Raw genomic sequence first — 27680 nt, forward strand, 5'->3', positions numbered from 1 at the left:
CCAACCAATTGATGTCGCACTTTGCGACAAAAGGATCAGAGATGCTAAAGCTTCAGTTCTTGGGGCATTTTCGGGCAATCTCTATGCCAAAAGGATTATAACCGAGTTCTACCCACAGATCGCTTATAATCTACAAGACTCATCCTTCAGCCGAGCCCTGACCCTCTATCAGGACTACAAAAAGAAGGAGCTTATGACGGGAGGAAATAGGCCATACTCACTGACTTATCAAGTCTCGTATGCCTTATCAAATTCCCATCACACAGAGTTATTTCTGGGAAAAGAATTTATTGAAATTCCAGAAATATTCAAGGAGGTAGCCAAGGCAGTACATCCAAACCGAGTGGAGATTCCTCAGATCGGAGAAATCGACATCGATATTGGAGACAAGCAGGTGCTCAACCATACTCAAAGTCTCAGACTTGGAGCACCAAGGCTATCATTCCAAGGAAATAGGCTAACTTCAGGGCCTATAACAAGGAGTTTCTCTCAATCATATGAGAGAAGGACGATCCAGGAAACACCAGCTCCGGACATGAGAATCAAACTCAAATGTCCCGAAGGATGGAAACAAGTTTCCACAAGATTCGATACAACAAGCAGGGAAAACAAGTTTCCTTGCAGTTCGTTGTATTATTTGGCAAATCCAGGAGACAACCGATACATCGGAACTCTGGAGGTTGGAGGTTTTGAAATCCAAACCGAAGGCCAGGCCGGGCAAGAAGCGGATGTCCTGATCTTAGGACGAGATTTCCTTGACAAATATAAACCATGGTCATGGAAATCAGGAGGAATGGAGATCACCATTGGACGCCAAAGAATGATGATCCAATGACCAGCCCATTCTCGATATACATCTCTGTAGGGATGTTATATGAGAAATACAAAGCAGAATATTTTGCTGCTTATGTGGATTCAGGAGCAGGAATCTGTACAGCAAAACGAGGAGTCTTTCCAGCAGAAGTGGAAGAAGATCTACCTCGAATTGCAGGAAGGGATTTCTCCAAAAAGATTTTACTTCTATCAAAGGGGGTAAAACAAACGGAAATATTAATCGGCGGAGCAGGACAGACACCTTGGTACAAGGTCAAGACTCCACCAATTTATTTCCATGATACCGGAGCAGATATATTATTCGGAAATAATTTTCTGCAAAGCTTCAAGAGGTACATACAGGACAATGAAGCCAGGAGGCTTGTGTTCACAACCAATTGTGATCACAAAATCATTGTGCAAAGGCTCAATGGAGCCTTTCATCGCTCAATGCCAATCAAATTCCGCAGCAAGCGTGGTGATGATGGCAGACTCCGGAGACCTCAAATGAAGGATCAACGGAGATTCGGAGAAGTTTTGCTCAAATGCAGAACAGAGGGATTCCCAGATCTCTCCGAGGAAGAAACTCAAATCCTCAAAGTATCCCTGATATCACACAAAGATATCAAGGAAGAAGAACAGGTGTCCATTGCCGACGTCAAAAGGAGGATCCAGAAGTGTTACCACGAGGATCCATTGGCATGGTGGGACAAGAACCAGCTCAGAGCAACCTTGAAAGTCAAAACTGGAAAGGAGCATGAATTCGTAAGGTTCAGACCTATCCTGATGAACCCTCGAGATCAACAGGATATGATGAGTATAATCAAGGAACACCTTGATTTAAAGCTGATCGAAGAAGGAAGATCACCCTACAGCAGTCCTGGATTTCTGGTGAGAAATCATGGGGAGATCAAGCGAGGAAAGCCAAGATTGGTCATTAATTATAAAGGGATTAATGACATTCTTGAGTTCGATGGATATTTCATCCCAAGCAGAGAACACCTTATCAACTGCATCAGAAGTGCACGGGTATTCTCGAAGTTCGATTGCAAATCGGGGTTTTACCAGATTCGCATGGAGGAAGGGAGTAAGAAGTTTACAGCCTTCTCAACTCCACAAGGACATTATGTCTGGAATGTCATGCCAATGGGGCTAGCCAACGCGCCTCAGATATTCCAAAGGAAGATGGATAATCTTTTCAAAGATTATTCTTCGTTTATGTTTGTTTATATTGATGACATTCTTATTGCATCAAAAAACATTCATGAACATGTTAAGCATCTGGAGATCTTTGCGGATGTTTGTCAACAGGAAGGACTAGTGCTGTCTGAAAAGAAGGCAGTCATAGCCACCCAGAAGATGGAGTTTCTGGGGATCGAGATCGATGAATCCGGGATTATTCTACAAGATCATATTATGGAAAAAGTCCAGGGTTTCCCGGAGGATCTCAAAGAAAAGAAGCAGCTCCAAAGTTTTCTCGGGGTTGTCAATTTTGCAGGGATGTTTATCAAAAACCTTGCAGAACACAGAAAGGTCTTCAGTCCACTACTGAAGAAAGATGTCCCATTCATTTGGAAGGAGGAACATCGAGAGGGTATGAAGAAGTTGAAAGAGATTTGTAAAAATCTCCCGAAACTTTCAATACCACAAGACGAGGATGACTTGGTCCTCTACACCGATGCGAGTAATTCATGGTGGGCAGCTGTGCTCACAAAGATCACCCCTTATGGAGAAGAACCTTGCAGATACTGTAGCGGTCTTTTCTCCAACGACGAGGCTGCACGATGACACATAAACGAGAAAGAGTTTTTTGCAGTCAGAAAGGCGTTCAAAAAATGGCCGCTATTCTTACTTGCTAAAAAATTTGTTTTGAAAGTAGATAACACTAACGTTAAAGCTTTCTTAACTAAAAAGATTGAATCTAAACCTGAAAAGGCTAGATTGATTAGATGGCAAGCAGAATGCCAATATTATGATTATGATATTGTCGTTTTGAAATCTGATCAGAATATTCTTGCAGATTTCCTCACAAGGGATGGAGCTCCCTGAAGTGGAGGCCATCGAGGCAATACAGGGGCAGCTCTTTGAAAGTTTAGAGTTGCTACGACAAGAGTGGCACAAGTGTGTGCTACATACCAAACAAGCAGGAAAGATACAAGCGGCTGACGAAGCCAAAGTATCTAGCCAAATCGATGTCTGCTTCATGAAGATGTTCAATCTTCAGGAAGTAACCAACAAGCCGCTCTTGCGCGCTGTCCGTGAAAATCGGGCTAAAGCAATGCTTTCCGTACAGGGCGGATTACCTGTAGCAGGGGATTCAAGTACCCCTAGCACAAGTCCTGAGACAATGGTTTCACAGCCAGACTCTCGAGGAAAAGATGTTGTTAAGGGGTCACACCCTGAATCAACATGTCAACCCTCCACCTCTGGGGTAAAAGAGGGAGAGATCAATCTTAGGCCCATGACAAGCCAAGTTAAGGTTGATACTGACTTTATTGAGATTTCTCCTTCTTGGCAGATGTACCAGGACAGGTGGGAGAAACTTCTCACAAGGAAGGGCATTAATCCGGGAAATTGCCGGGTTGATGTTGCCGGAAAATATCCAAGGGTTTGGACGACTCCAGGAGCCAATCCAAACGATGTCAAGGAATGGTATGAGTTTGGGGCTTTGGCCTCAGTTTATACCACCGCTCCAGCCTTCACCGAAATCAAGGGTCTACCAAAATGGATCCAAAAAACGGTGTTCGACACATGGGAAAACAACGAGTCCCTCAAAAGGGGAGATGTTCTGGAATTGTACTGTTTCAGTGCAGCGCCAGAGCCAGTCGGAAAAGGAATCCGTGAAGCTTTTCACTTCATCAAGCTTCGGAGACCTGATACGGGAGCCCTTAACCGGATCAAAGTTCCCGACTTCCAGGCCGCAATCGTCTCAACATTTACGGAGGATCAAATCTCCACTAGACGAGCATGGGGTCTATGGGTCTGTCTCACAGAGATGGACAAAATGAAGTCCAGATTCAAGTTCTACCAAAGCTCGGATCTGGGAACGTTCCTAGTCAATACCATGACAGGAGCAACAACTCCTTTTGCTGAACAATCTTTCGAGAAGAAACGGCTAATGTTGTGGGAGAACAAGATTGCGGGGAGCCAAGAGACTCGTCGCAAGTTTTGCAATATGGCTCATCTGGGCCATTGGATCGAGAAAGTCTGTGATCAATGCTCATCGCAGAAGGAGCCAGAATTCGGCAAAGGATTCTTTCCAAAGCCGGATAAAAGGAGGTTCCGGTCTGATGAACATGATAAGCATCAGACTCCAAAGGGAAGGACACCTCGGGCACCAAAAAAGGAAGGTGGCCGACAAAGCTAAGTGAATCATGTGATTCACAGCAAGGATCGCACCCACAAAAGAAACGACAAAAGTGGGTGGAAGAACAGGAGGACCACTCACCAAACGTTCCAGGACAAAAGTGAGTGGAGAGAAAAGCAGCCGGCCCCTACCAGCATTATCACAAGACGATAAAGCAAGGGTCCAGCACCATGTGATGCCACTAACAAGTGTCGGCAATCAAGGCCGACAAAAGAAGGTGGATGTCATATTCAAGCAAGCTGGCCACGAGGATGGAATCCGAGGCCAACAACCAAACAATTATAGAGGGGATCAAACCTCTATATAAACCCAAGTACTGGAGAGAAGAGGGCATCCGAAAATTCACAACATTTTTCACACACCACTTCCTCTCTCTAGAAATTATCTTTGTAATTTTTTAATTTTGTTTTCAAAGTTTTTCGTTTTAGTTTTAGTTCCTTTTTATTTTTATGTACCCAAGTATTAGCTACTATGCGTAGCTAAACAAGTAGTCTCCTCCCTTGGGGAGTATTTTATGAAATAAATTAAATTTTATATAATTCCTCTATAAACGCTTAAGTTTCTGTCCAACTATTCCGGGTTGAGTAAAAATATTTTCTTTATTTTTCCAACATATTATTTAGTCGGCACTTAGTGAAGGAGAAGGGTTGCAACCATCTCTTGCGAGTGTGTGGTTGGTGCGTGCCGGGTGGGCAGACGAGCCGTAAAACGCAACAAGACCGACTCCTGAAGAAGACCAGTCGACAAAGGTATAATGTTGGTTTAAATTTAAGATTTATTTTGAAGTGTTACGGAAGCATGTTGGGCCTATCTTATGTTGTACTGTTGTTTTAATTATACTCTTTGGGGTGTTTTAATTGAAAAGAATTAGTTGTGGGGGTTGCCGCAATATTTTGCATATCTGTGGGGTTGTTTTGATATTATCATAAAATAGGATATGGGAAAAATGGATAACTTTTTTGTTTTATGGTAAAAAATGGAATTTTGAAAAATTATGGGAAAAATGGAATTTTATTATAGTCGATGATATTACATTCAATTATCCCAAGTAAAAACAATGCAGCAAGACTACATCACCCCCTACACCCTTGACAACCTAAAAGTACAAAAAAGATGCAGTAAAGGTACATCACCCTTTACACCCTTGACAACCTTGCTCACAGCTAATTGAATTTACACTTCATCAACCAAGGCAAAATATTGCCCTTAACAACCCCATCAACCTGCCTGCATCAAGATCCCTACTATCAAGCAATGACCTTATCGACCTAAACACCTTTATTGCTAAAAAAAGGTTCTAAGCCATATCAACCCTTTCAACCTTGATGCCCTAGTCAGCCTTGGAATACATATTTCAAGAAGGAATATAATCATACATCACCAAAAACAAAGGTATATCGCCTTTCAAGCCCCTGCCAACCTTGAAATGAATTCAATTTCTTCATAATGAAAATATTTACACAACCATTTTTTCAACCACCAATTCTGGAATTCAGTAGAAAACACGAACAAGACAAAGAAAAATCCTTGACTGAACAGCTGCGTCCGGCCACCCCCTGGATCCCAGCAAACCGACGCCAACATACTTGCAAGAACATCGATTTTTACATCATCTATAACAACAAAAACAAAGAAGAAGAAGAAGAAGAAGACAGAATAAGATCCAGCCGACTCTATAACTGCCGCCGTCATCTCCAGAATCCGGCGAGCCTACGCCGCCGCTGCTCACACCAGTGCCACCTTTTTCTCTCGTCCCGTCGGATCGCGCAAAAACTGCCTGAGAATCGCCGGGAAAGGACCGGTTGCCCCTCACATCTCCGGCCAAATTCATCAGATCTACGACAAAAAACAAAAATATAAAAAAAAGAGGGAAAAAGGAAAAGAAGGAAAACTCAGTTCATCCTCTTTCTCTCAAGACTCGCGCAGCCATTTCTCTCGTCTGCCTTTGGCAGATCCGCCGTCGCCGCCCCTGTTAAAACCGACGACGCAGCTATCTTTCTCTTCGCCGATTTCTCCAGTCACTATAGCTTTCTCCCGAATCCACCATGGCCCGCCGTCGCCTCTAGTCCGCCTATCGGGCTTCTCCGCCGGCTCCAAGAGAGCCCGCCGTCGCCTCTAGTCCGATTATCAAGCCTCGCCATCGGCTCCTGGGACGTCGGAGCAAACACCATCGGCAGCCGCATCTCAGGGACACTCCGTCTCCGATTCCGCCTCTGAAGCGGTGCCTCTAGGGCTGCAACTGCTCCCTTTCTCTTTTGTAAAACCCTAGCTCCTAAAAGTGATGGGTTTTAGGCCAAATAAAGCCTAACTAATTGCATGGGCCACGCCCCCTACATCGAACTTGGGCCCACGAATTTTGTCAGCCCAAAATGATTAAGCCACGTGCCATTTAATTCAATTGCTATACATAATCGCATACAATTACACTAGTAATATATGTTGAAATAAGAAAAATGGATAGGATACTTCTTGTCCCTAAATTAATATATCAGCTCGATTTCATAAGCTCGGAGAGCCTTACGCTTGAAAGATTATAAGCAGTATCTTCATGAAAAATTTGATTATTTTGTTATTCGTCATATTTAGTAATCATACTCGCTATTTGATAAATATCAAACTAAAGAGTGGAGGATAAACTGTAGTGGACAAATTTCGTATAGCCCATTCGAGCAAATATTCGCGGCCCAAAACGTCAAGCCCAATCCAAAAAACTGAATTAATTTCAATTAATTCAGCCCGTACTCTAGGTGATCAAGGTCCATCGACCTTAACCCTAGATAGAGCATCAACTTGGGGAAGAAGGCAGAAAACGGACAGGGATATCGACCCTACAAAAATCGAAACAACTAGGGTTGAGGGGGACGTGTCAGCAAAACCCTAGCCGTCAGGCCATCAGGGTATAAATAAAGACCAATTAGGTCAATAGACGGACACATGATCATTCGCACTCCAACACGTTCTCTCACCCTTCTCTCATCTCTCGCACTATTCTGCCTCCACGCTCTCAGCCTTAGGTTTTCCGGTGATCATATCAACCGGGACGACCCAACGGCCCTCGCTCATTGCTCAATCGCCTTCAACTCCGTCGACTAGATCGACCCGATCTACTCTTTCATTTGCTTTCAATTGCTTTCGATACGATTTTTATTAATATTGTTTACTGACTTGAGTGTCGGAGGCCCTTCCATCGATACCCCCACCGGTGCTCCAAGAAGGGCTCTAATGTTGTTCGTGTTTCAGGTTGCTAGTGCCCATCGTACCGGACGACCCCGACGTCCTTATCCTTAATTGTTAGATCCATCCCCAACAATGTATCTTATATTTTTAAGATAAATCACTTAACGAGCTTGCTCAGGAGCTAACGAGTCGAGTATCGTCATGTCACGATCGAACTTAATTAAGGATAATTAAGCCGGGAAACCATGACCAAGGGTTGGAGATAAGAAGCGGGATACAAAAGGGATGAACGAATAAGAAATAAACAATGAAGAAACATACTTAATCATTAATAACGAAGGGAACATTTACAATAGAGTTGGAGTCGTAATGACTTAGTCAAACTAGTAAGTTTGATAGCTCCGACATAGCCAAAATAACATGAAGTTCTTTTGAGTACGCAGCGGAAGAAAGTTCTGATTACATGTATGAAGACATGTACTCAAGAGTTTATTAATACATATAACTCCAGACAAAAGGGATTTTCTGCTCGTCACTTCATCACCACCGGCTACTGCTCAACTTGCACATTTAGAAATACATGCAGGGCTGAGTACAAAAGTACTCAGTGGGTACATATGCCTATAGAAACTTGCATTGAAATAATCATATTGTCATGCCATCTTAACAGTACAACAAGGGAGTTTTCGTGAAATAGGCCCAAGCTTACTAAATTCTTTTGTGATTCTCAAAGTTTGACTAATCAGTCTAAGTTCTCTTGTATTTTATCATATCTGAAGCTTGTGTGCCGGAGAGGTGGCCACCTCTCGCGGACACCTGACCGGCCAACCCGCTAGATGACTCACGGCCCTGGGTGTACACTAGCCCTGGCAGGATAGCTATCAACTGCTCAGGACCCGAATTCGATAACTTTAACTTGGCATTGCCTCATAAGATATATATCATACTAAATAAAATATTTTATGGCAAGACAATAACTGAAATATTTTTCGTTCAAAGATTCTGTAATGAAATAACTTGCTCAAATGTAACATTTTACTCATTTGATATAACTGAAAATAAACCTACCTGATAACAATCTCGGTGATTCGGTGGTTCCTTGATTGACTGTTATTCCCAACCTTGACCTTGATTTCGAGAAAATACATAAGATACTTACTCGGGAAAAATTCTCAGGATGAGAATGCATAAATAGCTATGAATGAATCTGGTATGCATGAACTAATCCTCTGCGAGAAATTTCTGAGTGATAGAGGTCGAATAAAGCTGTAACTCTTTCTTCCCCATCTGAATATTCTAATTGTAAAATAAATAATCTCGTCCTTGTATTCGATCGAAGTAAAAGAACTAACTCGGCTTTAATCAAGATGTGACCTCGTAGAAATTTATCGGGCTTAACAGTAGAACATAATCACTATTGTAGGTTCAATTAATTAATAGGCTCAAAGAAATAAGGTAGCCATTTAATTAAACACAACAAGTGGTTTTAATGAAATAAATAAGGGCAGCTCAATTTAAAATAATCTGGGCTTGAAGGAAATAATGTTAAGTTAATTAATTAAGAGGCTCAACAAGCAGCCTGATAATTAATCAAGAATGACGCGAATTAATATACTGCAGTCATCTCAAAAAGAATAATGGAGGAGTCCAAATAATAATTGATGTGGACTGGAAAGAATTAATCTTAGCTCAATAAACAAATAAATCGGCCCAAATGAAGCAATAAACCGGCCCAACAATATATATATGGGATTTGAAAATAGAAGTCTATCAATAATTATATCTCAGCCCAATTCTTTTAAAACAATTGAAGCCCAAACTTAAAAATAATTCGACCCAAATAACTTAAGGGAGTGGCCCAATTACAATTAAAAGGGAAAAGCCCAAAATGAAATAAACAAAACACAGCCCAATCTCTCTCTCTCTCTCTTTCTAAACTCTTGGCCTCTCTCTTTCTCAAGGAGTCGCTCGCCCCTTCTTCTCAAAATCGGCGCTCGATCGGCCCTCCCCAAAATCCGATCGGCTTCACCTCCTCCGACCGTCCAGCCGTCGTTTGCTATCACCGGCGTCGGCCTTGACTGTCGAAGCATCTATCCTTCGTCGCCTTCTTCTCTCTTCTCCGTATAGCCTCAAATCGCGCCCTGATTATCAAGGAATCATAGTTGCTGCTGCTGCTGCTCCTTCGCCCGGAATCCGGCGATTCAGTCGGCGCCGGTCGCACCCGTCTCTCTCCTCGTCTCTACCATGAAAGGGAAAGTAAAAGCTCTAAATTTCTCCTGAAGTTTCAAACTCAGTTCTCTCCCTCAAAACCGATCGGCCTTTCCCTCTCAACCCGGTCGGCTTCTCCTTCTATGGCCGCCGTTGCCGTTATTCCGATGCAGGTGAGACGTCGAGAGTTCACCGCCCGTCTTCTTTTTCCATTCGGCAGTAGGTGGTTCGCTGCTCCCTTGGGCAGCCGGCCCTTCCCTCCCTTAAAGCTAAGTTACACTCTCTCATACTCCCTTTTCAGACGATTCTTAATCGGACTAGGCAAGGTGTAATCTTCTTGTTTTACTTACGTCTCAATATGCTGGTTTACTCATATATATATCCTTAGCTCATAAAAGCCTAGTTGGTGTGTTTACTAAGTTCAAGATGATTATAAGGTCTTCTGTCATTGTGAAACTAATCATGATCATGCTTGGTATGAATGTTTACTGGAATGGGTATTTGTCTATTTGAGATAGTGAATTACCTCGAATGTGTTTGAACTGATTGCTTGCTGTTGGAGTTGAAAGAAATGTGTAATAACTGAAATGAATTGAAGGTGCCGATGCTTAATGAATGAAGGAGACCTCGACTGAAATAGCAAAGTTAAGTGGGTGGCAGTAAGTCATGTAAGTCCCAACCTTTGTACTAGACGAATTTCCCCAAGTTGGGAACTAAACTGTAATCCGTGAACTGTAAATAAAATACTGGTTTGAGTTCCTAAACATCGCGTTTCTGTATTCGTTTGATATCTGCTTCCTTACTTGCCAATATCGATAAGCTGTAATATAACTTAAATTAAATCCGTGGATTTAATTCACTTCCCAGTCGGAAATAATTCCACGACTTCTAGTAGCTCTAATAAAATATAACTGCATTTGTTTCTCGATTAATAAATAACATGACTTCGCTAAGTCAGTTATAACTTGGAGATAATAATTATTGAATGGTTCAATAATTCTCATCGCGATTTACTCACGCAATACAAAAGCATAAAGTTAAAATAATTGATAAAAAAAATCAGGATCATAAGCTGAATTCATAAAGACTTGTCTCATAAACTGTCAAGTGTATTCCATTTACTGAAAGATGCGATATTAATTATCGTGATACCATATTTAATAACATAAAAAGAGCGGGTCACTACACGTCATGCTCAAGCTCGACTTGTTTAGCTAAACGAACTGCTCATTAAATGATCGATCAAGCATTAATCGAGTCGAAAGTCGAATGTCGAATAGGTCACGAGTAGCTTGACTCGTTTACATCCCTATGGACGGATCACTACATATTTTATATTTTTTAAAGAAAATATATTAAAAATGCATAAAGTATTATTATTTATAATACGATTAATTAATAGCTAGCCAAGAATAATTTATATTTATTTAAATATTTTTTTATTTTATTTTACAGTAATATATATTAAGAGCATCCATAAAAAATATTTTACTTTTAATTTTAATGAAGAAATAGGGAAAAAATGATTAAAACTTCAATTTATTATAAATTATCTATATCAAATTCATTTGTTGATGATTTTCTAAATTAAAGATTATTTTTTAGAATTTTTAGGAAAGAATTAAAAGAAATAAAGAGGAGATGATGGAGAAAAAAGACTTGCGTGATCACATTTTCTGAGCAATACACATATTTCATAATAAGCGTGATCATGTCTTCTAAGCAAAAATTTTTTGTGAACTAAAGCCTGATATTAGCATCAATTCATTGCATTATGCTTTTTTTTTATTATTATAAACGTGATCACGTTTAATATGCAGTAGTTTGGTTGAAGAATATAATACAAACTAATTCATATTAAAATACAAATTAATTCGTATAATATCATCGCATTTCTTAATATTTATAATATCATTGTTTTTTTTGTGACATATAGTGACAATACATCCCGCCAACAATTAAGTTTGTCACTAATGAATTTTTTGGTGACGAGTGAAACGACTGTCACAATTTAACAAAGAAATTTAGTGACAATAAATAAGAACAATCAATAAAGTATGTCACTATTGCACTTTGTGGTGACACTATAATATATTGTCACTATTTATATGATTGCAGTGACAAATTTAACAATCGTCACAGACGTATAGTGACATTAAATACTGACAATAATACAATTTATCACTGTTATAATCATTGTGACGAAAATAAATTATTGTAACTATAAAAATATTTATACTGACAAATTAACGAGTGTGAAAATATGATCGTTTGGAGGAGCAGATGAAAACCCTAGCGAATACCTACTGACATGATCACGACGGAGAGTTCCCCGCCGGTGGCTTCGCTGCCCTCTCAAGATAAGTCACGACTGAATCTTCCGATTGTTTCTACTAATTTCGTTCAGAATTCTTCCGCTGAGGCAACAAGTTCAGAAAGCCCGTCTAGGGTTCACGACCACTCTAGGGTTTCGGAAAACCAATCTTCTATGATGGCACGACGAACTTCTTCTGGCGGGACGGTGCTTTTAACCAATGAGGAGTTGAGAATTCATGATGGACTACCAGAGAACACTACTGCTACTATGAAACAGACGGTGACTTCACAGGAAATACAAAAAGAAACGACGAGAAACTCCTACGCTAATGTCGCCAAGCCGGCAGCTGCCAGGAAACCTGATGTGTTGGTCCACAGGTGTGCCACTATCGCGCCTGAATTCAAAGACATAATGATTTCCATTAAAATTCCGGAGGCCATGTATAAAGAAAGGGTGAAGCAATTTCAACATGCTCTCATCGGAAGATTGCTCCTCCACAAGGGTGAGAAACCGAAGCTTGCTGCGGATGTGAAACAGGAACTCCAAAGGATATGGCAACCGAAAGGAGAATGGCACTTGATTCCTATTAGCAAGGGTTTCTACACGATCAAATTCTCTACTACTGAGGACAAAAGCATTGCTAAACGTTCTAACGTTTGGAATTTGAGATCAGGGACCTTGAGGCTTCGCGAATGGGTAAGAAACTTCGATCCTTATAAGGAGATATCGTCTCTTTGTCAAGTTTGGATGCGTATATACTATCTACCTGTGGAATATTGGACAAAAGAGATTATATCAAGCATTGCTCGATCGACAGGGGTGCCTATCAAGGTGGATGGGGCTACTGCTCATGGTGAGGTAGGGCACTATGCGAGAGTGTTGGTGGAAGTTGATCTGGCTCTCCCTTTACCGGAATCGGCTTCCGTGGATTGTCATGATCGCTCTATTTACGTGGAGTTTGGATTCGAGCAATTGCCTGCTTTTTGCACTAAGTGTAAAATTACTGGACACAATTTGGATAAGTGCAAAAAGCGTTCTGACAAGGAAGCTAATAATGACACTGTAGGCGGCAACAAAAGAACGGAGACGGTCGGTGCTGAGGTGATTCTTAATACGGCGGAGGAGGATGCTGGTCGTGCTCAGAAAAATACAACCTTGGAGGTTAGCAAACAAAAGCCGGCCTGGAAGCCGAGGGAGAACATTCTTCAGGAAACTACTGTTGTCAACAGATTCGATGCGTTAGCTCAACTCCATATTGAAGACATTTTGAGTGATGATAGGCGGGAAGACTTCATAAGGGAGAAGGGCGATGGTCTAAATACAAGAATTGATGATATGGTGGAGGAGGATGCTTCAGAGGGTGAGAATATTGAGCAAATACAAACGGAAATCCCAGAATCGCCTCAGCATGATCGACAGAATGTGGCGGATGAATTGAATCCGGACTTGGAAAAGGAACGTTTGCGAAAGGAGGAGAACCACCAGGCTAAGTTAACGGAGAACATCCTTAGTGAAGAAGTTGGAGACAAAGCTGCTGATTTACAGATCATAGAAAGTGATTCTCAGATTAACCGTAGTGACTTAACGGTTAGCAAGGGGACTGAGCAGGTGCCGCCAGTGAAGAAAAGGGGCAGGCCCCCAGGACAGCCGAATAAAGAGATAAAGAAGCAGCCGCCGGGAACGGACAGTATTAAGTGCAGATTGCGAAAAGCTCAGGAGACTAATATCGAGCCCAATCCAGATGCGGTGGAAAGCATTAAAGAGCAGCTGTACAAGGCTTGGGAAGCAGGGGGAAATCCGAGAGATTTTGTTATCGCCAATGATGGGTCCTCAAGTGCTAAAATGATGGCGAAAATTGGAGCTAGAAGTTGGGCGGTGGAAGTGGAAAAGGCGGATGCCTTAGCCACGAAAAAATGATTTTCTTAATGAATTTCATGGTTTGGAACGTCCGCGGCCTCACGGACGAATCTAAACTTCTGCTTAAGGAGCACTGTCGCTCCTTCTCTCCTTTAATTTTGGGTATTGTTGAGCCTAAAGCTGCGTTTCACAAAACGTTTAACAGATACTGGAAGTCGCTAAATCTCATTCCTTGTTTTCAAAACTCGAGATTGAATATGTGCTCTAACATTTGGATTTTTTCACAGCCTGACGTTTGCAATAACGTGATTTATGCTTCGGATCAGGTTGTTATCATGGATTGTGTGTGGAGAAGTCATTTTTTTAGGATTGCTGTGGTGCATGGAGCGTCAACTCATGTGGCTAGGCGAAAGTTGTGGATGGATATTCTCTCATTTGCTACTGCTAAGTACGTGGTTTTAGGCGACTTCAACGCGGTCAAAGGCGCGCATGAGAGGAGCAGCAACTGCCGCCCCAATGCGGCTTCTTGTGAGGAATTCTGCGCCTTTATTGATTCGCTTGGGTGTATTGAGTCGCCCACGGTCGGATTGAAGTACACGTGGTCGGGCCGCAGATTTATGCCGTCGCATGTGGAGTCGACCCTTGACAGAGTTTTCTTCTCGAACAGTTTTGCTGAGGATTGGCATACTATTTTTACTCAAGTGCTGCCCAGAGTCACCTCCGACCATTCTCCGATTCTCCTTATGTGTCATTCGGCTCCGCAGCCGAGTCGTCGTTTTTTCAGGTTTCTGGATATGTGGACCTTACACCCGGATTTCTTGGAGATGGTGAAGCAGTCTTGGTCGAAAAATTTGGATTGTACTTGTCCTATCTTTACGGTCATGGCTGAGTTGAAAAGATTGAAAAAAGAGTTACGGCTTTGGAACAAAAGTACTTTCGGGCATGTTGATAAGCTCATGATGGAAAGGCAGCAAGAACTGCAGGAGGTCCAAGAACGTATTGCTATTGAGGGCTACACCGATGATCTGTTTGACAAGGATGTAATAGCTCAAGCTAGCATCAACATGACGCTTTCTCGCAAAAGTATGCTGCTGCAACAGAAGAGCAGAGTGAAATGGTTACAGGATGGAGATCGTAATACGGAGTTCTTTCACAACATGCTCAAGTATAAAAGGAAGCCTCACTTTATTTCGCAGCTGAGGATTGACGGAACGACTTGTGTCGATCAGGTCGTCATCAGCAGACATATCGTGGATTATTTCTCCACTTTGTTCACGGAGAACAGGCAGGCGCAGGCTTCTATTGTGGATGTGGAGACGGTCTTGGATCATATCATCACGGATCAGGACAATGAGGTGCTGTCACGAATTCCGGATGAAGAGAAAATTACTGCTGCGGTGTTTCAAATGGATTCTCACAGCTCTCCCGGCCCTGATGGTTTCTCTGGTAAATTTTTTCATTCCTGTTGGGATATTATTAAGGTGGACGTTTGGCAGGCTGTTATCACTTTTTTCACACGTTCTTATCTCCCGAGTGGCTGCAACTCTAATACGCTTATTCTTATCCCGAAGAAGGAGAGGGTGGATACCGTGGCGGACCTGAGACCTATTGTTCTCTCAAATTTTCTCTTCAAAATTATTTCGAAGGTCTTAGCGGTTAGACTTAATTCGGTTGCGGAGCACTCGGTTTCGCGTAATCAATTTGGTTTTATTAATGGGCGAACGATACATGATTGTATTATGCTTGGATCTAAGGGAATTAACTGTTTAAACCGCTCATGCGGTGGACAGAATATGGCGTGTAAAGTGGACATTACCAAGGCATTTGATACGATGCGTTGGGATTTCTTAATCAATGTGCTGAAAGTTTGTGGCTATAGCCAACGTTTCATTGGATGGATTGAGACCATCCTTCAGTCGGCGCGTCTTTCCATTTTGTACAACGGTGAGCTTTGTGGTTATTTTGGGTGCTCTAGAGGGGTTAGGCAAGGTGATCCGCTTTCGCCGATTCTTTTTGGTATTGCCGAGGATGCCCTCAGCGCGCTCTTTACTAACTGTCAGAGATCGGGACATTTAGCTCCGATGCAGTTTATCCGGGGAACTCCTTTCCCGACGCACTTGTTTTATGCTGATGACATTTTGATTTGTTGCAAGGCTACTAAGCAGAATGCTAAGACTCTGCACAAAATCTTGGAGTATTATGGTCACATGTCGGGGCAGGTTTTCAGTCCTTCGAAATCTCACATTTTCTTCTCGGATAAAGTCACGTCGAGCACTAAGAGAAAAGTGTCGAGACATCTGCCTCTTGCTACAGGTTCGTTGCCTTTCGTGTATTTGGGGGTTCCGATTTTTAGAGGCAAGCCGAAAGCTTCTCATTTGCGCGCTATTCATGATAGAATTATTAACAAGTTTGGCCACTGGAAGGGTATTCAGTTGTCGATGGCGGGTAGACTGTGCTTAATCAATTCGGTGATCAGCAGCTCCCTTACTCATTCTATGCTGGTATATCGATGGCCTCAGGATTTATTAAAGAGCCTTGACTCGAGTTGCAGGAATTTCCTTTGGAGTGGGGATATCCGTAAAACGCCGGGGTGCTCTGTCAGCTGGGATAGTGTTTGCTCTCATAAGTCGGAAGGTAGTTTGGGTGTTAGATCTTTTAAGACGATGAACAAGTGTTTTTTAATGAAAATGGCCTGGAAGGTGATTGAGGGGAACAGTTTTGGTTATGACATTGTGAAGCAACGTTATTTGACTCCGCACTGCTCGATAAGAAATGTGGCGACGTCTTCTGTTTGGCTCGGTCTTCGTGATCAGATCGGGGAGCTCGTCGCTGACTCCTATAGTTACATTGGTAGTGGTAGGGAGACTCTCTTTTGGATGGATGATTGGCTTGGGTATCGTCTTGTGGACAAATGTGGGGTGCTGTTTTTTGTTAGAGATACTCTTCACCATACTGTGGCAGATTATTTCTTTGATGGGTTTTGGCACTTCACTCAGGAATTTGTCAACGCCTTTTCGCAAATTTTTTTGTGATATCCTGCTTGTTTCGATTGGGGACTCTGATACGAGATTCTGGAAGCCGTCTCTGCAGGGGAAGGTCACGTCATCTCTTGCTTTTGCTCATCACGGGCAGAAGTTTCCGCAGGTCTCCTGGGGCTCGTGGCTTTGGGAACCGTTTATTCCTGTTCGGCGTTCTTTGGTCTGTTGGCGCCTCCTTCATGATAGGATGCCTACCTATGATCGTCTTATTAAACATGGGCTTGTTACTCCTAATTGGTGTCCGATTTGCAGGAGTAATGAGGAGACGGTGGATCACACTTTTTGGAATTGCGTGCAGGTTCGAAAAGTGTGGGAGGAGTTTTTGAATTGGTTTAATTTTCCGCAGGCTCTCCATGAATTAGACATCAAAAGTTTTCTTGTGATTACGTGGAATAGAAATTGTAGTTCTCAGGTGCAGAAGTTTTGGAAGGCTGGCATAATTACGATTATTTGGGCGGTTTGGACACAACGTAACAGTTGTATCTTTGATAATAAGCAATTCTCTTATAGACAGGTTCTTCACGTGGTAAAAGTGGCCTTTGTCGAGATGGAACAGAACTTCAAGCATTTGGGGCATATGAAGAACGAGTGGTCGGATTATGTGATTCTTCGCAGGATTGGTGTGAAGGGAAGAGCCGCGCCGCCGCTAAATCTCATTTCGGTGAGCTGGTGGCCCCCCTCTCATTCTTGGATGAAGGTGAACACTGACGGCTCGGCTTTGGGGGCGCCGGGAGCTATTGGTGTTGGCGGGGTTTTCAGAGATAATTGGGGTTGGGTCAGAGGTTGTTTCCATTACAAGCACGGCACTGGTTACGCGTTTGAGGCTGAATTAATGGCGGTGATCATTGCCATTAGGATTGCTCATGCTAGAGGTTGGGTTCGTCTCTGGATGGAAGCTGATTCGACTTACGTTGTAAGTCTTCTGCAGGAAAGATCCAAAAAGGTTCCTTGGCGCTTCGTTGCTATTTGGGAAAATACTTTGCTTTTGTTGAATAACTTCCAGCTCCATGTCACGCATATTTTTCGTGAAGGAAATAAAGTTGCGGATATCATGGCGAATCCTGTCCGCAATGAAGGGTGGTGGCCCCATGAAATTGAAGAGATAAAAAATGCGGCACGCTTGGATATGTGCTCTCATTCTCATGTGCGTGTTGCGTGATTGGGACCGGCGTTTTTCTCCACACGAGACTTGGTTCCACAGGTGGTGGAGTGATGACCAGGTGATCCTCGTTGGTGTGCAGTTTGCGGGGGCTGTTCTGGATCTGGGAAGGGGATCGGTTAGATGCGGTGATCAGTCTCTTGAGCATGATATGCAGCCTGTTGGGTCGATGATAGGTAGGGCGTTGGCGTTCGGGCGTGGCTGGAGTTTCGCGGAGGCGTTGGCGGTTTTGGAGGTTGCTCTCTCGGGTGGTGCTGGTTGGGGCGGCTCACGGTTTGTTTTCAAGCTCTGGGTGCGCTCGGGCTTGGGGCCGTGGAGTGCGTTCTCGTTTGGTTGCAAGGCGTTGGGTTTTGCTGGGTGTCGCCCTTCGGCCTTGAGTTTTTTTGTCACCAACTGGACCGTCATTGTGGAGTTGGTGATGGGTTGTTTAGCCCGTCTTAGTTTGCCGTCTTTTCTCGGCTGGTTAGTTTGTGTTTGGGTTGGGTTTGGCTGTTTGTGGGGCGGCGAAAGGGTCCGAAACTTCTTAGGGGCAATGGTTAGGCCGGAGTTCCTGAAGTTGTTTCACCTTTCGTTGCCTTTTTGGCTGTCTCTTTTTTCTGGTTTCTTCGTAGACGGGTACTCTTTTTCCTTGCTAAGGTTTTTCCCATTGTGTTTTCTTTAGCAAGGTTTTAATGAGGCCCGACCCTTAGTCTGCTTTCTGTGCTTTCAAGGGTTTCTTTTTAGGTTCTTTTTTAATAAAATCGCTATTGAATAAATTAACGAGTGTGACTGATGTATAGTGACAATAAATAATGTCAGCAACAAAAGTTGACACTATTATGTTATTTGGTGATTTTAATACGTGTTGTCACTATATTCAAACTTGTAGCGATAAAAATATAATTGTCACTACTATACAGTGACATTAAATATCCGCAACAATATAATTTATCTCTATTACATTGTATTGTCACGATACACAATATTGTCACTATACATATGTTTTGTAGTGATAAAAATAAGATCATCACTAACATATAGTGACAATAAATACTGACAACAATTAAATATGTCACTATTACACTATTTTGCAACGGTATATCGTACCGTCACTACATGCATATTTATAGTGACAACACTCAATTCGTCACTGATATATAGTGATAAAAATTATCGACAATAATAAAATTTGTCGCTGATACATTATTTTGTGACAACGATTTTTTTTGTCACTGAAAAGCTATTTATAGTGACAGAAATATGATTGTCGCTCGTATTGTTGCCACTAAAAGCTCTTTTTTTTGTAGTGCTTTTTATAAAAATAATGATACGTTACAAATGATAATTTTAATATATGTAAATGACACTTTTAATAACAAAAAGTGATACTTTGTTCGATTGATTGACGAAAATGGCAAAAAGGACGGAGGGGAGGAGAGGGAAGGTGGAGGGTCGGCGGGCTAGTTTAACCTAATCACATAGTTATTTCCAACAAAAAATTTTATCAAAATTAAATATAAAGCTCAAAGAAATATTTAAACAATGTATGTATATTTCTAAATTTATTATATTTTATCATCTATATATATATATATAAAAGAGAAGTAAATATAATTAAATTCAATTTCAAGGATATAATTAGAATTTAAAATTTGTGAATAATTAAATAAGGAAGGAGGAAAAATTGACATTAAAGATTTAGACGCATTGATACTTGATAACTTTTAAAAATTCAAATTAGAATCAATTGTTCTAAAAAGAAAAAATTACAAATTAAATCACGAATTTATACCCATTTATAATTTCAATCTCCATTTTAAACCTTGGGTTAAGTACCAAATTCCCCCTTATCGATGACGTCTCTATTGCATACAGGACCCTATAGTCAAGATAAGCGTTATTTACTACCTCAACGTAGCAAAATCGCACCAAATTCTCCCCGCCACTTAACGACCGTTAACACCGTTAGAATAAATATTTTTTTTAATTTTTAATTAAGGTGACCCGCGAAGCAACCCGCTTGCCCGATTTGACTGACCCGCAGACTCACCCTTTCCAGCTAGGGTTTGCCCCCCTTAGCGCGGCGCCACTGTCCTCTTCCGATCTGACCTCCGTCGTCAACTCATCTTCAGCCACCGCACCGCCGATTGCCATTTCCTTCCGCCGCACTATCGACTGCCAGATCTGAAGAAGTCTCGCTGCTGCTCATAATCGACACCAGCTGCCACTTCCAATTAGTGGTGCGCCGCTGTACCCGATAGGGACGTCATAAGTAGGGGAAATTCGGTACTTAACCCTTAAACCTTTTTAAATGTATATTGAAAATTTTCTAAATTTTAGAATTAAGGCTTCTCCATTTTTTCGGACGATCGAAAAGATGACATGAAAATCACCACTGACTACGATCTGGTAGGCAATGAGTAAGGGACGTCATTTAGTGTGCAATTAAGCACCAAACATATAATATTTATAGTATTTTGTAATAGAAAATCTCAATTGCAAAAATGATAAGAATTTGATTTTTATTTGCAAAATTTTAAAATTAAGGTCAAATTTCCAAAATAAGTATAAGTTCGTGATTTCTTTTACAATTAACCATTATAATGTACCATTGATTTGTTCAGAATTATTTTTGTTAAATTTTTTTTTTTATTTTCTGTAGTATGTTTTTTTTATCATAACAATTATCTTGATGGGTATTAAAACAAGTTTTCATATCTTGTGATTATTGATATTTTTTTTTGACTTGGGGGAGTTGATATTTTAAAATTATCAAGATTTATCTCACTAAAATTTTCAAATCTATAGTATTTTGAGTGGATTTTGAAAATAGCCTATTTCTTTTAGTAAACTTTAAGATTACCCACTAAGGCTGCGTTTACTTTGATGGATAAATTTATCTATGGAAAATGATGGATAACACAAATTTATGCCTTTAAATGTCTCATTCCTTTTCCAACATTTGACACAAAAAGAGATGCTCACCATTTTTCATTCCTTATTTTCACTTCAAGGATGGATAATAATATCCCTCCATTTTGGTGTGATAATATTATCCATCCTTGAAGTGAAAATAAGGAAGAAAAAATGGTGAGCATCACTTTTTGTGTCAAATGTTGGAAAAAGATCGGAATGAGACATTTAAAGGCATAAATTTGTGTTATCTGTCATTTTCCATGGATAAATTTATCCATCAAAGTAAACGCAGCCTAAGATGAAAACTTAAAAAAATACCCACACTTACCATTTTAACCTTTACCCTTAAAAAAATATTTTATTCCCCTCCCCCCGAACCTCCCACCCCAACAACCCCCCTGACCACCCACCCCCAAGCCAAAAAAAAAAAAAACTTCTTTTACTCCCCCCAACCCCGACCACGACCCCGACCCCGAGCCCTACTCCCTCCCAAGTAAAAAAAAAAAGAAAAATTTCTTTACTCCCCCTGCCTTGCCCCATCCCCAAGCCAATTTTTTTTTTTACGCCCCCTTTGCCCTGCCCACCCCCCGACCTCCAAAATTATTTAAAAGATTTATTTTTTTGGCTTGGGGGTGGGTGGCCAGGAGGGTTGGGAGGGGGGGGGGGGAGTCGGGGGCGGGGTGGGCAGGGTAGGGGGGAGTGAAACATTTTTTTTAAGGTGGTGTTTAAAGGGTAAAATGGTAAGTGTGGGTATTTTTTAAAATTTTATTTTTAGTGGGTAATTTTTAAGTTTACTAAAAGAAATAGGCTATTTTCAAAATCCACTCTAGTATTTTTGTATTTTATTGTTTGTTATTATTTTAAATCTATAAATATTAAATTTTAATCTGAATAATACTATATTAAATTGATAATTAAGTGTTTCAAAAATATTGTGCGAGGTATCGTCGTAACCCCTGCGATATTTTTTATAAAAAAAAATGACACTTTGTATAAAAAAAATGATACTCCCTCCGTCCCAACTTTTATTATCCATTTGAGAGGCATGAATTTTAATAAAATGGTTGGGTGTTTTGTGAGTGGAATAAGAGTTTCAATTTTTATATGAGTGTTAAAATAATTAAAGTAGAGCAGTGACCCCACCAACTTTTACTAAAGATATAAATAGATACCAAAATGTGGGACGACAAAAAAAAAGATGGATAATAAAAGTTGGGACGGAGGGAGTACATTTTTTTATTTTTGACTTGGGGGAGTTGGGGAGGGGGAGCAGTGGGGTTTAAACCTGGCACCTCACTGTTCACACACAGGAGGTCGCACCGCTTGGTGTCCCCTTAGGGACGGCGGAGGGAGTACATTACAAATGTACTTTTAATGCATGCAAATGACATTTTTAATAACAAAAAATAATAATTTTATTAAATGCAAATGATACTTCACAAATAATATATACACCCTGATATGTCCACAAAAAAAATAGTCATTTTTTTTTTCCCATTTTGGGATATCAACAAAAATTAGTCTAATTTCATTTTTGGAAACTATCTATCAGATGGTAGAGACCCTATTCTCCACTCACAATAAAATTAATTATGATTATAAACACTTCTTTTTAAGTGGGCCATTTTCTTCACTCACAATACAATAACCAATTAACTATTTTTATTAAAATTCATGTCGTCCACCTTTAGGACTATTTTTGATAGACAGAATGGGTTTTTCTTATAAAAACAAATGATATTTTGTATAAAGAATAATGATAATTTTATACATATAAATGACATTTTTAATAATAAAAATTGATAATTTTCTCAATTGGTCAGGATAAAAATGATATTTTGCATAAGAAATAATGATATCTGTATGCATATAAATGACACTTTTAATAACAAAAATTGATAATTTTCCCAATTGATCGGGACAGAAAGAGCACAAGGGGGGAATGGCCCAATGAAATCCGAATGGGGGAGGTCGGGCCCAACGCGGGTTTGATCCAACTGTATAGTTATCGATGACGATGACGGAAAAATTTGTGAATATTAAATATAAAATTCCAAAAGTTATATGCAATGCATATATATTTTTAATTTTTTCTTATTATTTAAGAAAAGTATCAAATTTAAAAATATTTGTATATATTAATAAAATATTAAATTAATCACACATGTAATCTTCTCCGTGCGATGCACGGCAGGCGTACTAGTTACATAATAAAAGTAATAGTAGATTAGAATTTTTTTATATTTATTAATAAAATATTAAATTTATCGTGCATCGCGGGAGAAGTACTGGTGTGAATTAATAAATATATAAGTTGGTTTATAATTGAGTGATGCAATGTGAAACAAGAATGGGAAGAGCTGTGTATGCATGTGCATCGAGTTGGGCGTGTGTCAAATCCATAACAAAACACTACTGCATCTGCATGTGCACATCAAACATCACCACATTCACTTTGCTTCCTTCAATAATGAAACCTCTCCCTTAATAGCTCATAAGTCATAACCAACATCAACTGTAGTTTTATATGTATGTATAAAAGTTTTTCCATATCATGAGATGTAAAAAATCAAGAAATAAAAATAGTATGCATGATCCGAAGGGTCAGTGAGGAGATCGCAGCAGCTCAGTGTAGAGCAGGAGGTTCCATGTGTCGGGGACGCCGGCGAGGCACCAATGGGTGCAGTCCATTCCCCCCAATAGGTTGTACTTGCTGGGATGCCCATCTTTCCTCAGCTGAGACAGAGTTGTGATATCAAGCAAACCAACTGGCATTGGTGGTGATGATGTTTTCCTCTCTAACACTGATTTAACCACTTTTAGTGCCAATGGCTCCCCTGCTGGATATGTTGATCCCTCAACTGGTGTTGTTTCTCTCGAGCAGTCACTCACTCCTTTCTCGTTCCAATCTTCACCCCTGACCACTTCAATCATAAATCACTATATATGCATCGACAGGGGCGGGGCTGGGGAAACATAGGCCCTGTGCGAATTCTGAAATTTGGACCCTCTATTCATAATTAAAAAGAAATGTATTATAAAAATATTTGATTAAACAATATATTTTTTTGTCAAATTACTTAACAAATATATAAAAAAACTATGTCATTCACACTTTTAAAAAAATTTGCTCTACTAACAAGTTTTAAAGAAATTACCTTGATAATCTCTAGAATTGAAAAATTGCTGAAAGAAAAGATAAGATGAAAGAAAAATATTTGAATAAACAATACTCCCTCCGTCCCAAGAGAATTTACTTAATAAATAAAAAAATATGTCATTCACTTACAAAGTGTTGATCTACTTAAAAATTTTAAAGAAATTATCTTGCTTTTAATCTTTAGAAAAAATGAAAAATTGATAAAAGAAAAAAGAAGCTGAAAAAAAAAGTTTTAGAAAATAATAGTGTGCCTCGTGCTGCCATGATAAATAAATCGCAAAAATAATAAGAAATGAAAAATCGCTAAAGGAAAAAAGAAGTTGAAAAAAAAATCGCAAAAAATTGCTACAAGTAGGATTCGATCACAGATAAACAAAGTCCAAAAAATGGCCCTTCGGCCTTCCCCACTGCGCTACCTTACAAAATTTAATGATTCTATAGGTTTTATTTAATATATACATAATATATATATGGATCTATATTTTTGGGGCCCCTATTTTTTCGGGGCCCTGTGCGATCGACCACCTCGCACTCCCCCAGAACCACCCCTGTGCATCGATATATCATGTGTCTGAGTTTGAGATAATTAAGATAAATTAATTTACTTGTAATGCGATGGAGAGATCCCTTGGAAAAAAACTTTGGTCTTGGAAGGACTGAGATTTGCATCGGCCCAATTTTTCCAAGTAGTTAGACCTCTACGAAATGCTTCCATTCTGTCCATGTCTTTCACTATCTTTCCCTCACTTTCAATATAATCCCACCTGCAATATTCAACATTATTAAATTTATTACTTAGAACTCCAAAATGAAAAGGTTTGATGAAAACTCAAAGTTTAATGTAGTGGGTTTTTCTAATTAATCGACAATAACTATCACGCCACAAATAATTAAGTGTCAAATTAATTATAATTTCCCAATTTTGAAAATATGGATTGAAATAAAATTGTTTATTAAATTATTGACATGACAAATCACAGCCAAATATACAGAGACAGCTCAACTGATATAATACAAATATTAATCATGGTATACAATCACTATATATGATTATAACTATCATAATGAATGAATCTAGGACGCAAACCCTACCACTATTGGTTAAATTAACTTGTCTTGATATGAAAGAAAAATTAATTACTTTCTGTTTATTGATTAATCATCATAATACTATCCGAGCATAATTTGTACCCAAAAAAATAAGGGGTTATTGCCAGAAAATACATATACTTTATCAATTTTCTGGTTTATATCATGACCTTATAATTTGGCCAGAAAATACATCAATTTTCAATTTAATTGCAATTATAACATGACTTTATAGTTTAGCCAAAAAATACACCAAGTTTCAATTTATTCTCAATTATAACATGACCTTGTAATTAATTTAGTATAATAATATCAAGTTTAATACATTAAATATTTTTAATTTTCTTTTCATCTCACAATATACTATATATAAATACACATATATTTGATAAATATACATCTATATGTAAATAATATATAATATTATTTACTTTTTAACATAGTTTCTATTATATATGTACGTAATTTTTTTAATTGGTCCTAATATTTTATAATTTCACAATTTAAATAAATAAATACTTATTATATATATAATATATTAATAGAATATTAAAATCAAATTTATATATATATATATATATATATATATATATATATATATATATATATATATATATATATATATGCATTTGTGTGTTGAAAATGTAGATATATACATACATATATATATATATATATATAACAAGATATTATATTGATGGCTTAAAAATACATACATATATATATACACATATATATATTATGAAATAATTAATCATCTAACTTATTTTTTATAAAAATTAATCAATCAATTAAAAATATTTTATACATAAAAATTTAATATAAATACAATAAATATTAATACATCTATGATGAAAAATAATCTAAATAAGGTCATGTTATAATTGAGAATAAATTGAAATTTGGTGTATTTTCTGGCCAGACTATAAAGTCATGTTATAATTGCAATTAAATTGAAAATTGATGTATTTTTTGGCCAAATTATAAAGTCATGATATAAACCAGAAAATTGACAAAGTATATGTATTTTCTGACAATAACCCCAAAAAACAATGTACACATATAATGATAATATTATATATACCGTGTGCGATGGTTAACGTTTGAGTTCAAAATATTTAAATTTGAATTTACGGTAATATTTTCTGTTAAAATTATTTATCCAGAAAAAATTGTATGATACGTACGGTTGTTTAGGCCCGCTGCGATACCACCAGAGCCACGTGTTGAAGATTAAGACATCAGCCTGCTTCCACGTTTCGCCATCTTTAATCGAATCGAGCTTCAAAACTCGACCGATTTTCTCATTTACGATGTCTACCAAATAATGCGAAAGGAAAATTGTAATGGAGACGTCATGTGCCTGCAACATATATGTTTAAATTAAACCACCCCTAATTAACATTTACATGTTAATTAGGTATTCATCACATGCATGCACGATATATATTAATAATCCAAAGACAAATTGAATTAGTTCTCAATTGACAGTGGTAAGTTTCATATTTATGACCTATATTAATCATGTGATACTCGATTTAACCACTTTTGTACATTTTGAAAGCAGCGACGTCTCATATATACAACCAAACCCAATAGAACAAAAACTTATAATGTGAGTATGTTGATTAAACGGTGTTCATGGTTAAATATTTTAAATTCGAGTCCATCGTGACGTAATTTTTAAATTTCTTTATTTAATACTATTAATTTATATATAAAAAAATATATCTCTATGTAAATTACAGATGGAGAAACGATGTGACATGTCACATATTACGTAAAGCAATAGAAAAAAAAAGTAATGAAAGAGAGGTACCTCAAACTTCACATAATTGATGATGGTGGAGTTATTTACGGTGTGGATGATCTGTGACGGCGCACCAGCCTGATTAAGCAGGCAAATAAGCGACTGCCCATGATTTTGACTCACGGAATCCCCAACAAACACAATCTTTTTGCCCTTCATCCTCCTCAGGAAATCTCCGGCATCAAATCTATATTTTTTTTTGAAAAAAGTGAAGAAGAAGAAGAATTCCCATATCATATGTACATATATTTTAAAATTAGAAAGAAATAAAAAAGATTAAAAAGATATATACTTGGGCAAGTTGCAGGCATTGGGCTGCCACCTATAGTTGAGAAACTGACGGTCGGGACGTTTGAGGCAGTTGAATTCGCCGCGAATGGCAGAGCATTTTGAGGAGTCGAAGAGAGGGTAGGATTCATCATAAACCCATTTTCCTTCATAAATGTTGCACTTTTCGATCTGTTTCTGTCCCACAAATGAATCGTTTGATGTGCTCACGCAGCTTGACACCATGCACATACAGACAACAATCTTAATCAACACACTGTTTTTGAGTTTTCCTATGTTCATAATCATCATTTCCTCTGTTTTTTCTGTTTGTCGTGGGTGGGGTGGGGTGGGGTGGGGATGTTAGTTTGAGAGACCAGGTTTCTCCTGCATTATATAACACTGGGGCATCATAATGAAAGTCAAATATGACAGAAAATCTTACTGGAAATTGCAATTCTTTTATTTTGGGTATCACATATGGTCTCATATTAAATTGAGTGGATTATCTTTTACTTTTGAG

At 39.1% G+C, this 27680-nt stretch overlaps 1 protein-coding gene across 1 annotated transcript; it reads right to left on the reverse strand.

Annotated features, from left to right (window-relative positions):
* Positions 1-23285: 23285 nt before the first annotated feature.
* On the reverse strand, positions 23286-27545 carry LOC131002315 (protein trichome birefringence-like 38). The gene is made up of 5 exons (XM_057928812.1): positions 27183-27545; positions 26900-27077; positions 26268-26443; positions 24597-24755; positions 23286-23748 (listed from the first exon to the last, which is right to left on the reverse strand). Exons 1-5 carry the CDS (start codon positions 27467-27469, stop codon positions 23436-23438), a joined length of 1113 nt encoding a protein of 370 aa, XP_057784795.1. The 5' UTR covers positions 27470-27545; the 3' UTR covers positions 23286-23435.
* Positions 27546-27680: the final 135 nt, after the last annotated feature.

The sequence above is a fragment of the Salvia miltiorrhiza genome, unplaced genomic scaffold, assembly GCF_028751815.1.
Source record: "Salvia miltiorrhiza cultivar Shanhuang (shh) unplaced genomic scaffold, IMPLAD_Smil_shh fragScaff_scaffold_107_1, whole genome shotgun sequence".
In the NCBI taxonomy this organism is placed as follows: Eukaryota; Viridiplantae; Streptophyta; class Magnoliopsida; order Lamiales; family Lamiaceae; genus Salvia; species Salvia miltiorrhiza.